General features: G+C 36.0%; 1 protein-coding gene across 1 annotated transcript in view; it reads left to right on the forward strand.

Moving 5' to 3' along the window:
- Positions 1–15,299, forward strand: part of LOC308041276 (multidrug resistance-associated protein 1-like) — a gene marked incomplete at its 5' end in the record, with an annotated part of 40,653 nt that extends 25,354 nt beyond the window's left edge. Inside the window, 12 exons of the mRNA XM_080345848.1 lie at positions 816–876; positions 1,998–2,217; positions 2,707–2,861; positions 4,051–4,206; positions 5,232–5,431; positions 6,280–6,406; positions 7,779–7,880; positions 8,818–8,961; positions 9,622–9,780; positions 12,259–12,425; positions 13,465–13,659; positions 14,141–15,299. Coding sequence (XP_080201974.1) covers positions 816–876; positions 1,998–2,217; positions 2,707–2,861; positions 4,051–4,206; positions 5,232–5,431; positions 6,280–6,406; positions 7,779–7,880; positions 8,818–8,961; positions 9,622–9,780; positions 12,259–12,425; positions 13,465–13,659; positions 14,141–14,252 — 1,798 coding nt within the window. The 3' untranslated portion in view covers positions 14,253–15,299. The remainder of the gene's footprint in view (positions 1–815; positions 877–1,997; positions 2,218–2,706; positions 2,862–4,050; positions 4,207–5,231; positions 5,432–6,279; positions 6,407–7,778; positions 7,881–8,817; positions 8,962–9,621; positions 9,781–12,258; positions 12,426–13,464; positions 13,660–14,140) is intronic.
- Between the last annotated feature and the right edge of the window lie 1,237 nt (positions 15,300–16,536).

The following is a 16,536-nucleotide window of genomic DNA, read 5'->3' on the forward strand; positions in this document are numbered from 1 at the left end:
GAGCGTGTATCTGGAACTCATCTTCTCATTTCACTTTATACAAAAGAAATCCAGTTAATGCACTGCGTGAATTCAAGAAGTTCAGTTCATGGGCAGCTTCACTGTGTCAACCAAAGTACGTTGATCAGGAAGTAAGGGGACTTTAAGAAGACCAACTGAAGTCGCTGATGTGGATGCACCCACAATTCCCTGGCAGCAAGTTGACTTCTTGATGTATTAACAAGTTGTTTGTGCTCTTTGTTTTTCCCCTGTAACATTGATTTGTCTTTTTCCACCTTTATGGAAACTTCTGGGCTTTCAAATAGTTGAATGACCCCCTAGATCAATTTCTAAAGCACTGTAGTGTTGTATTTGCAGTGCTAGAAGACAGTGCAAAGATGAAATAGAAGACACTCAACCTAGAAAGGTCAGACAATGCAGAACACTTAAGCTTAACCACCCTGGTTGAGAAGTAGTAGAACAGGATGTGTCAAATAGTAAGCCCTAATTCCAGGCTCAGACAAGGGCTGTGACCCGTGTTGCACCACACTTATACGCCTCAGAAACGGGCGGTCTTATATCTCTAGTTGACACCTATGCAGGGCAAGCTCAGTTTTATCCACACATAATTACGCAAGAAATGAAAAGGCCTTATTAAGTGGTGTTTTCTAACCATAATGTTATTCTAACAACAAAAACAGAACAGCTGAGGATAGTTTGTGTCTCCACAGGAAAATGTACAAGATTTTATAGTATGCATTTTTGCTTAGGAATGAACTGATATATTCTTTGTATGATGATTCACAAGAAGATCTGAAAGTGTTTCTTGTTTGCAGTTCTTCCTCTGGTCAATGGAAAATACTCACTAACAATAAAGAAAAAGTTGCCACTGGTGGTGTAAGTATTGCTAATAGAAAAGGCTTTGACATTTGTTTTTATAAAAATGTATTATTTTGCAATTGCAGTTTTCTGTTTCTTTTTAAGTTTGCCTCACAGGTCATTACTGAATTTGAGATAAAATTTCCAAGTTTTTACCAAATTTTAAGTATGTAGTCTGAGATTTTTTATTTTGGTGATCTGCTACTGGTTGTATTTTCATATTACATCTAGGTCCAGCCTGTTTGGCATGCTTCAGAAAGATAGAGATTAAAGAAACTTTTACCTCCATTAAAAAAAAATCTGTCTGTCTTACCTTCAGGAAGTTTAAATATCTGTGTGCTGGAGCAGAGACTAGACATTTTGCATGGTTAATGCTTCTGCAGTATTGTTTTATGTTAGAAACACACTTTCTGCAGTCTCCATTAAAAAAAAAAATCTGCAAGTTGCTAAGGAGAGGGTAAAGAACAAGTCAGAGTGTGGAGAAGGTCAACACTTCCTGGGAAGCTAGTGTTTAATTAAAATAAGAATGGAGAGGGTAGAAGGGGAAGAAGGTATGAGTTTCTAGCAAGATGATAGATATAGGCACCCAAAATTATCCTGCTTCTACCAGTTCTGCCTTTCAAGTGGCCTCACTGAGTTTGGCCACGTTAGTCCTCATGTACACCAAGGAGGAGAACTTTCTCCTGCTGACACTAATTTCCTTGGCTCCAGTAGCCCAGAGTGGCAGTTTTAAAGTTTCTAGTTGCATTGATGAATAGCCTAAGATTTGTTTCATACGAACTGCCCAGGCATTCCACTCTTGTTTAGTTGGCTGGGGTTTTGTTTTGGCTTTGTTCGTTTGTTTTGTATAATCTACATATATAAGATTCCTTAAGTCTGACACTAAGAAGTATCACAAGCAAGATTGCCTATGATATGTATCTTTAAAGAGCAGAATGTAGTGGGAGAGGAAACCTTTTTACAGTACAATTTTATACACCTAAGTTATCAGATTTAATTAAGAAACTATTTGGATTTATGCTGAATTTAATGCATCCAATTCCCATTGTATAATGTGTATTTCCTTTCAACAATGATAATGATTTTGAGAATAACTCCTTTTTTTATGTGTTCTTTTTATTTTATGTATGTATATTTAGATGAAAATGTCAGTTGTTTTGAAATACCTCCAAGCGTTCAAGTGGCGATGGATGTGGCTAACGATAGCTGCTTATTTAGGACAAAATGCACTAGCCATTGGACAAAATCTATGGCTTAGCATCTGGACTGCAGAAACAGCAGAAGTTAGTGATTTCACAGAATGGAAACAATCACAAAACTATAATCTTTGTATCTATGGGCTTCTGGGATTCACACAAGGCAAGGATGAGCTTTTATGACTGTTTTCTCACCATTTCCCAAGTTTAATCTGCCTGAATGTGTAATCGTGAAGAAATAATGCTGGCTGCTTTTAAACAGAATTGTATCCAACATGGTACAGTAGTTTAACCTGGGGAGAGGAGAAGAGATATACAGACATGTAGAAGAAAATACCGATTTTGTGATACTTCTGTAAATTCTTGAAATGTCCACACGTAACCTAATGAAGTTATGTTGGCATCTCAGTGAGGAAGGAAATCAGTGTTGATGTGTAGTGGTGTACCTGCATGAGAGATTAACTGCAGGAAAAACATAGTTATGAAGTAGTAAAATGTATCAACAAAATACAAATATGTACATTTGTAAAACTAAGATATGAAGTGTGAGTGTTGGATTGCTCACTGTGGTAGAAAACAGTGATAGAAACAAGCTCCATCTCCTTTCCCTCCCTAACCATTCATAATGTCTTTTAATTTCTTCATTCACAAGGTCTTCTCGTTTGCTGTGGTGCTTATGTTCTCACTAGGGGATCCCTATCTGCTTCTCGGGCATTGCATCATCAGCTGTTAGACAATGTATTACACCTTCCTCTACAGCATTTTGAAACCAATCCAGTTGGTCAGATCATCAATAGATTCACAAAGGTAAAAGGAAAACTCTTGTGTATTTTCCATTTGATAAAAAAGAAGCTTGAGTCTAAAGTCCATTTAGTACTGTTGAAAAATTAAAGATATCAAAGTGAATGTACTATCTAGCAATAGAAAGCTGTTTCAGTGTATAAAAACTTAAAGATCTGTCTCAAGCTATTTTATTGCAAAATCATCAAAACATGTTATTAATAGAAGTTGCATAGACCCTATCCAAGATCATTGGGAGGCCATTCCTTAAAGACCATTCCTGCAGTGCAATGACTTTACCAGACCTGCATCTAATCCATTAAAAAAAAACCAAAGCAAACCAAACCAAAAAAATCACAGACAAAACTATATTTTTCTTCATTAGTATATTGCATATCAGAATTAAATGTTATTGTCGAAAGAAATTGGTGCATTAAATTCACATTCTCAGAGGTATGTAGACTTAAAGTGAATATTATTTTCTATTTTTGTAGTGTTTTGGTTTTAACTGGAACCTCTAATACACAAACAAGTGTTGTTTACTTTGACTTTAATACTTCCCACTCTATTCATAACTTGATTATTGCAATGCATTACCAATTACTTCAAATACGGTGACTGTTGATGGCTGTGTCCTCTAGAATAGACCCAAAAGTCGTTGTGTAACACAATATAAAAATCAGTTGATTTAGGTTTCACTCACACCCCTATTGAGTGTATATTGCTTTTGTAGCAATATATTATATCTGAAATTTGCAATTGAAAATCTGAAAATTTGAAAATTGATATTTGAAACTCAAATATTATATTTGGGTTTGACAAAGCTTTACCATTCACAGTAAGAGTTTCGTAATCTTTCTGGACACCCCTATAATTATTAACAGGAGTATAAAAAAAGGTAGGATTTGAATTCCTGGCCTACTTTTCACTCCGATGTGCTTTATGTAAGTTAGATAGTATTGAGTAGCAAAATAGCAAAGGCTGTCTCTTTTTGACTTTGCACACTCTGAGCCTGTTCTCTGACACACCATGAGTAGTCTAAAAGCTATTATGTCTACTTCACTTTTAGACAAATAGTGGTATATGAATACATTTTGGTAGGTTACTAATTTTTATTGAAGCTATTTTAGTTTGATTCAATTTTTAAAAGATGCTTTCTTGAAGATTTTAGTGGAATTTACTCACAAAATCTTGATTCTTCTGTGCATTGTTACAGGACTTATTTATAGTGGACATACGTTTCCATTACTACTTACGAACTTGGCTAAATTGTACACTAGAAGTTATTGGAACCATTCTAGTTATCACATCTGCCTCACCACTATTCATAGTGGTAGTTGTTCCCCTGGGATACTTGTGTTTAACTGTCCAAGTAAGTGCATTAAGCTTTTACAAGGATTTTGAGATGTATGCGGATGAAATGTCCAAGATATTCAATGCCACAGGCTTAAATTATTTCTTATTGTGAGAAGAACAAACAATACAAACATATACATACAGAACACATCTGAAATTGCTTTCATAAAAAATCTTCAGGCTTCTTAAAAGGAAATTAGAACACTTCTGAATATATCCTGTAATGCTTGGGAACTTATGATGACTTGATGTTTTTCTCTTTATAATTTCCTTTTACTTATGAAGATACAATGTTGATATAGATCCCAGCAAGAAATGTGATGAAGTTACCTGGAAAAAATGGGATGTATATCATAGTGAAAATTAAAAGTTAAAGGTTAACCCTGAAACAACAGATGTAAAATAGAATGACATCTAAACTACGTGTGCTATTTTTTGTTCAAAGTGTCAGTTATGCTACTGAGAAACCAAAAAGTAATGTTTCAGAAAGACTAATGGCTGCATTCCTGTTTCTTGATGCTCATAGTATGGTCTGTGATTAAAGACCTTAAAAGATTCTTAAAATAAGAGTATAGAGGAAGAAAAAGAGTGCCTGGATTCAGTCTCTGCTAGGGAATTTAAATCAGACATCATTACATTGAATCAAGGCTGACTTTCATCTGAGAAAGAAGCAGGATGTTCTAATTTGAAAGTTTACATAGGAATTCTAGTTGGTTGTTAGACACTTCTTATGGTATAGCACATTTTTTTCAGAATTTGGAAATAGTGTGCTCTTATTTTTAACCTTGCCAGGAATTTATATATCGCAGTTATGCCAGCATTACAATGTTGGTGTGTCCCAAGAAACAGATTGTTTTTTTTCTATACTGTTTGTGAATAGCTCTTTTTCTGTATAGACACCTCCAAGTTTTTCATATTCAAAATTTGCAGAAATTACTTAACAGATTGCTTAAATGGAAATAAATATGGAAAATATTTTAAACAATGTAAAAGAAACTGTAGCAACTTAAAATGTCTGTTTTCTTTGTACTGCTTTATTAGCGATACTATGTAGCAAGTTCACGACAAATTCGCCGGCTAGCAGGAGCATCGCATTCTCCTGTCATCTCCCACTTCAGTGAGACTCTTGCAGGGCGATCAACCATTCGAGCATTTGGCCACCAGGAGAGATTCATTAGAAAAAACCATGATGTTGTGTATGAGAACTTAATTTACTTCTACAACAACGTCATCTCAAACAGGTACTTTACAGCAGTTCTGCATCTGTGGCTGAGACCTTGTGTAGAGTCCCACACCAAAGTGTTTAGCCTTAACCAGAGTAAAACCCACTGAAAAACAGAAGGACAAGAGCAATTTATCCACTGCTCTTTGTAATGAATGCATAGATTATGTCTAAGCACTAGGATGATTTCTTCTTTATGTACCACAAAATAGCAGGTTTATAGAAAATATGTATATGCTGTTTGGGAGAAAAATATTAAAAAAAAATAAAATAACAGAAAATAAAAAAGTTACAAATAGGTCATGAGCTTGGACTGTACTACATTTTAACTTTCTCTTACAAGTTTATGAACAAATCTAATTTATATTTCAGTAGTTCATGTGGAAGTACCTAGATGTCTGCAACCTACAGGCACCAGGTAGATCTTGAGATTGCAATCCTAGGTTTAAGGAAATAAGTCAATTTCCTCTCTTTCCTTTGTGATTCAGTTCAGTTACAGGCAGAGATTATCAAGGAGATTTTCAGTTCTGTTTGCAGTCACATACGTGAATAATTTCCAGATAAGAGTAGAAAAGCAGGATGAGGAATGAATGGAGCGCTAGTCAGGAGTTGAGAGACCTGCATTTTGTTTTTAGTGGTGCTACTAGTTCTAGATATATCATATTCCCTCCCCAGTCTATATGTAAAATGGGAATGAAATCACTTACCTCTTTTGTAAAGTGGGTAAATATAATATAATGAACTCAGAGAGACATAATATAGTCTCAGAGAGACTAATATAATGATCTCAGAGAGACATAAGCAATATGTTCACTCTAAAAAATTTTGTAGGTAACTCACTTTTATCTTTGCCTTGATTTATTACAGGTGGCTATCTGTCAGGCTTGAATTTCTGGGAAATTTAATGGTGTTCTTTGCTGCACTGTTTGTAGTACTGGCTGGAAATACAGTGAGTTCTTCTACAGTGGGTTTATCAATATCATATGCTCTAAATGTAAGTAATGGTGTAATATTTGGAAAAGGGAAGAATACATACAATGACATTGATTAGGTGAATATACGTAGTAGCATCAATGAACCTAAATCTCATGGGCAGAACAGAGTTGTCCTTTGGATTCCATTAATTCCAGGAAGCTTCACATTAATTATTTTCCAATTCTGAATTTAGATGAAATAATAATTATGACAACATATTTAAAAATCAAATCAATGAAACTAGGTTTATTTTTTAGTTTATTAAGTGTTTTATTAAGCCAAATAAGAAGCCTAGTCATGTACAACTATACTTTGTATTTGATTTCTTGTTCTTGTATACTTACAGAATGCTATGTAGAAATGCTTACTTAAAAGCTTTGTAAAATCATTTAGCATTGTAAGTAATCTGTGAGAGACACATTTGAAACATGTCTTGAAGTCAGGTAAACTGTATTGATAAATTGCTAGTTAAAATAAATCTTAATTATTATGTATGTACAAACTAAGCATCCAAGTTTCTTTAACCTTGAGATGCTTAGAAGTCTAGTGGTGTCCAGATTCTCACTGTGGTTGGTGCTTCAGAAACACAGCTGACAAATACTAATGAATAGAAATACAAAAAAATATATAGACGATTACCTGTCATGGCATATCCACATCACCTCCAGCTCACAAGAGTTGCATTTTCTATTATTCAGATAGAACAACCTCCTTTACATTATCATATACTTGGTGAGGACAGTTGCAGGTAGTGCAGTTTTTCACCTTCATCTGATGTCAAATTGGCACCATTATTTAGTTACATACAGCATCTCAAAATGGTTGTCCCTATGAACTGGTTCACTTTTTTCTATAGAAGTGGGAATAGTTAACAACAGAGTTGGTGCCATAGAAGTGTTACCAATTCTGTCTGTAGAAGCATTCACAATGCTTGAAGGCAACAAATTTAACAGACATAATAGGACAATTGCATGTCTCCATTACAAATTCTCTGTTCTGTAATCCTAGTTTACTTTATCTAGGTTTAGTGCAATGATGCACCCATAATGTGAGCCATATATGTTTTTCCTTTCAAGATACCATACAACTACTGTGCATTTTCTGTTGATCCTGAAGTCATTTCAGATTTCTGGAGCTATTACATTAGTGAAAATTGCAATAGCCATTGGGCATTCTGAAAGCACACAAGAAGTGCTCAGAGGAACGCTGAGATCAGTGATTTTCTAAATGATAGTTCATTTGGCGTGCAATCATTTTCTATGCACTTTTTGGCTTCTGTGATTAAACATCCAGCTTATGAGATTATTAAATTCAAGGTAAGTTTTGAAATCAGCATGCTGTATTCTAGTAGAGTCAAATTTTTATGTTCTACAATGCAACTCTTTCCCCAGATAATTCAGAGTCTAAATTTTTGGGTGCGTAAAGCATGTGAAATCGAGACTAATGCCGTTTCCATTGAAAGAGTTTGTGAATATGCAAACCTGGATAAAGAGGTGAGCATTCTTCTTGAATATCTAATATATGTCTGTAGAAAATTACTAACATAGGTTGAGTTTAATATTGGTGAGTAGTAATACCAGGTTATAATTTTCATAATTTGTTATTAAAGACTTTTTTTTTTTTTTTAACATGGAGAATAATATGTACCTTCTTCATTATATTTATCATCATAGCATTTTTATTCCTATTTTGACCAGTAAATTTCTTGGCATCCTTCTTAGCCATAGATTTTGTAGTAAGACTAATGCAACTACAGCTCAGGTGAACTCTCTATGCTATGTGCAACCAAGAGGAGCATTTTAAGAGAAGAGGGGAAGAGAGGCCTGTCAAACCTCTAGCTGTTATTCACCTCATGTCTGGAGAGACATTTGTTCTGAACCAATTTGCCTTGGTTATTGTGCTTTTCTGAAAGTAGTGCCCATATCAAGTATGGAGGTCTAAGAGCCTTGGTCTGTGTCAGAGGCAAGACTCTCTTCTACTTCTTCATTCTCTTTTACCCTTCCTCCAAATTGATGTTTCGTAACCTTTGTTCACATCTTTCTGTTCTCTCCTACTCCTTAAAACAAAATGTTGATTATAAAATATGCACTCTGAATATCTGGAAGATTAGACATCAGATTAAATTCAGTTCCTGTCAGCTGGTGGAACAGATACCAGACTATTAGCAACTACTCAGTTAAGCTGAGTTTACTTTTTTAAATGAGTGTATAAGATGTTAAAAAAAACCCCACAACCTAAAACCAAAACCCCTAGAAAACTAGTTGGAATGCTTCTGCACAGTGTTCATAAAAGTAGGTTCTCCTTTCCTTATATTGCATTGGAATTATCCTAAACCTGCTAGGATTTTTAAAGATACATATAATTTTCCTAATGTTTTTATGAACTGGTTTTTACTGTTGTATACCAAAATGCCAATGTTTTTAATTCCAGAAACCATGGATAATGTCAAAAAGACCACCAGTGGGGTGGCCTGACAGAGGAATAATAGAGTTTGTTAACTACAAGGCTCAGTACAGGAAGAACCTTGGTTTAGCCCTGAATGGTGTCTCTTTTCAGACACAGAGTAAAGAGAAGGTACTGTATATAATATGAAATACATCGGAGGTATAAAATTTTGTTTCCCACCTTTCCACTTCAGAAAGATTTTATATGAGAAGACTCCAATACTAGATACAGCAAGATGATATTGAACAGGGAAGATGTTAAATGGATAACACATGAAAGAAAAGAGAAAATTATTTTCTCCTACTATGTAGAAATACTTATGCCTGTAAGAAGCTGAGATCATGTTTGTCAGGACATGTTTTATGAATTTGGCAGTTTTAAGGAAGATCTAAATTTGAAATTAAACCTCTTGTTCACTGTGTTGAATATTTATGTAGATAAATACTCTGCCAGATTAGTGCTAATCAACATTAGGTTTGGGATCAACCAAGCGAGACCTAGTTTAGAGTCATTCGTTTGAGCTGAGGGGTGCTGGACAAAAGGGAAGGGAACTGGAAAGGATTCCCACTGAACAAGCCATAAGCTGTACAGCTTCTGAGGGAGAGCTCTGATTGTAAATCATATGTTCCAAAAGTGAGTTTTAAGGTTTTATCTGCCTATAGGATTGCATGTTGGTTAAAAAAATAGAAGTTTTGAACTGAAAGTTGAAACTGTATTCACTAATCATTTTTCATATAGAATATGTCGCATGAAAAGTTTCAATCTTTATCAGAAGACTTTTCGTTTCAGGTTGGAATTGTTGGAAGAACAGGAGCTGGTAAATCAACACTCACAAATTGCCTGTTTAGAGTTCTAGAGGGAACTGAAGGCAAAATAGTTATTGATGGAATTGATATATCAACTATTGGACTCCATGACCTACGTGGAAATCTTAACATTATTCCACAGGTAAGATGTGTTTTAGAGATAACTGTTTGTTTTTGGTTTTTTTTTGACTAACATAAGACACTTCATTTTTTATTTTTTTTTTTTTTAGAAATTATAACCCTAAAGTTGACAGGCTGCCAAGAGACAGAGGCACAAAGCTTCAAGAGAATTTTACTGATTTTTTTAAACCAGGCTCTCTTATGGCTTTTCAGGTTTTATAATGGATTTTTTGAGAATCTTAGCTCTCTGATTAGACAGTAATCTTCAGTACTGCTGGAAAAATGCTATCCTGAAAAATGTCACAACTGCATGTTGGCAATTATAAGGAAAAAGCCTCAAAACAGGGAGACTACAAGTATGATATTACATTTTATTTTGCCAGGTTTAGTTTAACAGTCTTAGCTAGAATAACTATCCTCCAGAATCTGTATGTGTATAGCTACATACGGTGTTTTCAAGTCTCACCCAAAGGAAGAAAATGTTTTTAAATAACTCCAAATATGTCTGAAGAATTTAGGGAATAAAGTGAGGTATACATGAATCATAAATATGTATTTAAATTAATTTGTTACGGTCTGTCATATAAAGATGTCCCTGCTTACTTCAGAACAGGATAGAAAACTCAAGATTAGTTCACGTATCATTAGGATTGTGTTCATGCTGGTAAACTGATTTATGTTGAAATGCTCTAGAATAAAGTAACACCTAGAAAACAGATTTAGTGGTCACCTGAAGAATTTTTGCATGTTCTCTGAATGCCATTCATAGAACCATTTTTGTGCATGGATGATGTTAACATCACTTATTATAATGACTTTATCTGAGATTTTTCCAAAAGAAGGTCTATTTTTTTTTTCCTAGCTTTTCTAGCACTTCAACACTGATAATATTTCCTGTGTGTCTCTACCATGGAGTGTGCATGGAGACAAGGCTAATATTTAAATCAAAAAGCTTGGGTTGTTCCAAGAATGAATGGAATAGAAAAAAAAAGTATGCATATATTTCTTCAAATCCCTGGCTGCTTTTCCTTTCAGAAATATGTTTGCTCAAGCAAATGATAAATTTACAGTTTATGATATAACTTTTGGGTCAGAAATGACAATCCTCAACCAAATTTGATTCTGCTGTAGGACTTGAAAACACAACAATTCATACATGCTCAGTTGTAACATTTTTCTTGTTTTAAGCCACTAATACTCTACAAATCTGCACAATGTCTGACAGTCGTAAATGGCACAGTATTTTCTCAACTGCAGTTGCAGATCTAATTTACTGTGAATGGAGTATTTTGGATCCACATCAAGGCAGCTAAATTGAGAGAGGGACAGGAAAGCTCAGTGAACTCACAAGCTGAGCTCAGACAAGGAAACTAGAACTGGAAGGGTGGAAAAATGGAGACTGCACAAAGCTTGTGGAGAGTAGGTGGAGTCTGGAGTGTTGAACTGCATAGATTGGGAGAATGGAACTGGATGAAGATAAAAGTCTGGGAGAGAAAAAAGGGCACGGCAAGATACCAGGCTTTCAGCGGGCACACACTTTTTCAGATTAATCAACTATATCTCATACAGACAGTTTCTAACAATCATATTAAAGTACAGATTTACAAAATAATGTAATGAAATTCGAACACAAATGACATTACGTTTAAACAAAGAATATGTACAAGATCTCATTTTAACAGTCATTTTTGGTCTACTAGCTGCCTCAAAATTATCACTGTTCCACTTATGTGTAACTTGCTAGTGAATGATGTTGGCCTATTGCAGTCTACCTGTTGGGTCACAACGACTGTAACTGCACTTAGTCAAGATGTCTGTTTGCTGCCTCTAAATATATTCTCAAGTACTGACTTGTTAAATTTGCCCTTTTAAGAAAAAGCCTTTTGTGTGCATCCAAAAAAAGTGTTTAGACTCAACTACTGAATGTATTTCTACAGTCCTAATTGCTGGATGTGACTCATATGCATCCTGGCATGTACTAGTCTATGTGTACTTTTCCAGACACTCCCTGCTGTATTCAGTGCAGAGAAGCTAGTGATGCTCATTTACGCAATAATTGCTTTCATTCTTATTGCTGAACGTCACCTTTCCCATAGGAAACTGAGAGTATTTGATGAACAGTCATAGCCTTCTCATTTTTAGCAGTGCTCGTGAATGTAATATCCACAGAGCTTCACAAACTTGACAGTAGTAATAATTCCTATGTTGTTGCAGTCACCAGGTGCTGGGAAGGTCTTTTAATCAGCTGTAGAACCAGTAGCACAGAGAATGCATAAAAAATCTCTACTCTTTCCATTTCACCTTAGTGAAGAACTGAGCACACTGAGACCCCATGTAATTTTTGCATTCTCATCCACCAGCTTCAAAATGTTACAATTGCCCTCGCAACATTTCATTTACAAAATCATTTGTCAAGGTTCCCTATGTTAATGTAAGGATTTATGGCAGACTGCTTTAGGTTTGTGTTGGAATTATGGACTCATGTTCTGTTGTTATTTAGGACCCCGTCTTGTTTTCTGGGACACTGCAGTCAAATTTGGATCCACTTGGAAAACATTCTGATCTTGAACTGTGGGAGGCACTGGAACTGTGTGACTTAAAGGATTTTGTCCAGTCACTCCCAGAGAAGCTCCTTCATGAGGTTGCAGAAGGTGGCGAAAATCTCAGGTACATAAACAAGAAAGTGCTATTGCAGTAATGTTCTTGTACTGTAAAACTATGTGTTCCTTCCAGAGAATTTACTTCGGAAAATATCAATATAAAAATGACACTTCTCCTCTCATTCTAAGTAGAATTGTTCTGATATTAATGGTACAAGTTTTTTTGAAGTTGTGAAATGTTTGCAACTGTATAAAGTCCTCTGACCTGTGTTGTGTTGGAAGCCAAGGAAGTAAGTTGTTTTCAGCTCAAGTATATGAGTAGGTTGAAAGGGGTGGGGGGGAGCAATTCATGTACCACCTAATTAGATTTGGATAGAAAATTGCTCTTTTATTTCAATTAAAACAAAACGAAACCCCAAACAAACAAAAAACAAACAGAATCCCCACAAACAAACAAACCAACCCCAAAACACCAAACCTCAAAAGAAGGTAAAACTGCAGAGAGCTTATTCCTTTGCTTTATTTGCTGAGCCAGAGCAACTCATTTTCCCTTTGTAAAACATTAACCTGTAGTTATGTAAAGAGGGTGATGCTTGAAATAAAAGGACTCTGAGATCTAGGCAATAAATACTGAAGCTTTCAGCAGCAAAGGGGCACGTCTTAAATGGAGTGTACCGAATATCAACTTGATTTTTTTTGACAGATCATTTTCAGGAAGCAGTTCCTAGAAGACATACAGCACTGCTAACATATAGGTGTATCCAAGCTTTGACACTCAACATTATTAAAAAGTGGTTTAGCATTCAGTCTGGTATATTCAAAGTCGCCTCTATAATCTGAATACAGAAACTGAAGGCAAGACTAGGTTTATGCTACAAAGTTCAGCCACAGGTATTTAAGAGTCACACCTTCACTACTATTGGCATGCTGAGCAAGAAGAAATCAAAACTTCCAAACAAGGTGAACATATTTCAGTAGTCTTTTCAGAAGTATCATGTGTTGTTGAGAAAGATAGAGCAGATAGGCTCTGCAGTAATCTCAGTTTTATATTGTTCTCATCTTCCTCAATGTGCTTGACCTGACCTTCTCAAATATACTTTTAACAGTGTTGGGCAGAGACAGTTGGTCTGTCTGGCCCGTGTTTTGCTACGAAAGACAAAAATCCTGGTCCTAGATGAGGCAACAGCTTCTGTTGACATGGAAACAGACAACTTGGTGCAGGCCACCATCAAAAGAGAGTTTTACAACTGCACAATATTAACGATAGCCCACAGGTTACATACAGTTATGGATTCAGAGAGGTAAGTAAGTTTTGGTAAGCCATATTAAAACTAAATGGCTTCCTTTAAATGCATCGGTTTTTGGATTTTTCAGTTTTACTAGATTTTATGCTCCAGTGCTCTTTTACCTTAGTATCTTCATATCTGTACAATCCAAGATATCACAAAAGACTTGAGCATCAATTTTAAATATTGATAACCTGTGTTCTGTTTCCCCCTTCTAATTACAGAAATAATTTAATATTTTTCCTATTAAGGTATAAGCTATTATTAAGACCACTTAATTCTCTAGAGTAAATGGACTATAACATTTTTAGCAATTAAGCAAAAATGCCATTTTCAAAAGGCTTTTTTAAAATACAGGAGTCCTGAGCTTTAGAAACCAAAGAATTTATTCTGAATAAGAGTTCCCATTATCCAGAGATATCTGTATTAGGACTAGAAAATGTGGCTGAAGAGCTGATTTTTCTTCTCCTTTAATCTTTCTGCTTTTGCATTGTAGAGTGCTTGTTCTGGATGCAGGAAGGATTCTAGAATATGATACACCACATAATCTGTTACAGCGAAATGGTGCCTTTTCTGAAATGGTTGCAGAAGCTGGGATAAGAAGATAAAGAAAACTAATGCATTAATTCTCAATCAAGACGAGAATTCCTTACTCCAGTAAACACTTGAGGCACATCTAGCATTACACATATATATGGAATGTATAAAATAACTGGCTTACTCAATTGCTCCTCACAGCATTGCTGTTAACTACAACTACTGTAGTTATCAATACAACTATCTGTATATGTTGATCAGGTTTCTCAAAATAACTTTCTGATTGTGCTGCTTTTGGCTGGGGTTGAATTTCATCATAGTAGCTAGTATGGAGCTATGTTTTGGATTTGTGCTGGAAACAGTGTTGCTAACACAGGGATGTTCCAGTCACTGCTGAGCAGTGCTCACACAGCACCAAGGCCCTTTCTGCTCCTCACCGCCCTGCCAGTGAGTGGGCTGGGGGCGCGCAAAAAGCGGGGAGCGGACGCAGCTGGGACAGCCGTCCCCAACTGGCCAAAAGGATCTTCCACACCATATAGCATCCAGCTCAGCATATAAAGCTGTGGGAAAAAGAAGGAACGTGGGGATGTTTGGAGTGGTGGCGTTTGTCTTCCCAAATCACTGTTACGTGTGATGGAGCCCTGTTCTCCTGGAGATGGCTGGACACCTGCCTGCCCGTGGGAAGTGGTCAATTAATTCCTTGTTTTGCTTTGCTTGCACACATCTTTTACTTGTTCAACTATCTTTATCTCAACCCATGAGTTTTCTCACTTTTACCTTTCCGATTCTCTCCCCCATCTCACTGGGACGGGAGTAGGCGAGCAGCTGAATGGTGCGTAGTTGCTGCCTGGGGTTAAACCACAACACTGATTTTATATAGATCACTTATTTTGATTGTATTGGCACTGGAACAACATATTGAAGCAGTAATTTCCATGGCATATTTTAACTGTTGCACTAGTAAAGACTGATTGAAAAATAAATATTGCTGTTCGCACACTATTTTAAATTAAAAATAGTACTTAATAATTAAGTTGCTCTGACATTATGCCCATTCAGTTAATACATTTTTATTGTAATTGCAAATTCATAAAAAACCAAAACTGTTTATTGTGTGAACATACAGGTAGATTTCACTGATTTTTACGACATGAATATTTACATGTATACTTAGATAATTCTTGAGGCAATAAACTCATCACATTATTTAATTTTCCTTTTGATGTTGTGATTTCTGAATAAATGCAAAAGGATTTCAAATTACTGAAAACCACATCTCGTATCTAATTGAGCATCCCAGAAAAAATGGAGTCAAGTGGAGCTATCTCTGCTAGTAGGTTTTTATGCAAACCTCAGTATTAATTACAGCAGCAGGGCAGGTTATGTACATTTGCTGAAAGCACCATTTAAACATGCCTGTGATTCTGTAGGCCACATAAATATTAATTTTCTTTTTTATTACAGTTCTTGAAACTCTTCACATTCAATAACTCAATCAATACAATATTATCTTCAAAAACTAAGAGAAATTCCCCATAAACTGCTTAAAAAACGACAACAAAACCGAAAAGCCTAAAGTACATGAACATAATTTCAGGCTACAGCCCTGTTATATTGCTTTACTATTGGCACCTGATTAATATCAAGTAGGATCCTGATTTCTTGTCTGATACCAGGCAAACCATATTTGCTGTTTTAGAAAGGTGATGGCAAGTGCTGGAGACTCTAAAGGGAGTTCCTCCAAGATATGATTCTACTGCAGTGAAGGTGAATGACTTCTCTGTCCTTTCCTGAAGGTTAAAAGAGAAAGCCTGTCTTCCCACATTCTGAACAGAGTACTATCTAGTTTAATTGGCTACAGAGGACAACTAAATATACTGCCACTTCCACAAAACTATTAGGAGTATATTACGATTTTAGGTTAGGAACAACCCTTCTCAAGTAACTAATTGCCTTCTGAAAGGCCTGGAGAGGTTGCTGTGACAAAGTTTCTCAGGAGAACAGCTTCCTGCTTTTCAACTGTTTTCTTCACCTTTCCCCCAGGCAAGGCCAGCAGTGCCTTCCCAACAGAGCAGAACCTTCTCATGCCAACATTTACCTTCTGCACAACATTCAAAGTGTCCCAGGCAGGCTCTTCTGGGGAACTGCTTACCCCAACCTTGTCCTCATCCCTTACCCAGTTTTGTGCTCCCCTCAAACCCACCCTTACCTGCAAGTATCACAGAAGGAACTGGAAAGGATTGAAGCAAAGTGCCATTCCTAAACCGATTAACGAGTTTCAGGTGTAAGGTGAAGGGAGGTAAACTTCAGTACCTCATAGACCAACACCTTTTGCAAGATCCAGAGAAAATATTC

Source organism: Nesoenas mayeri (assembly GCF_963082525.1).
Source record: "Nesoenas mayeri genome assembly, chromosome: 1".
Taxonomy (NCBI): Eukaryota; Metazoa; Chordata; class Aves; order Columbiformes; family Columbidae; genus Nesoenas; species Nesoenas mayeri.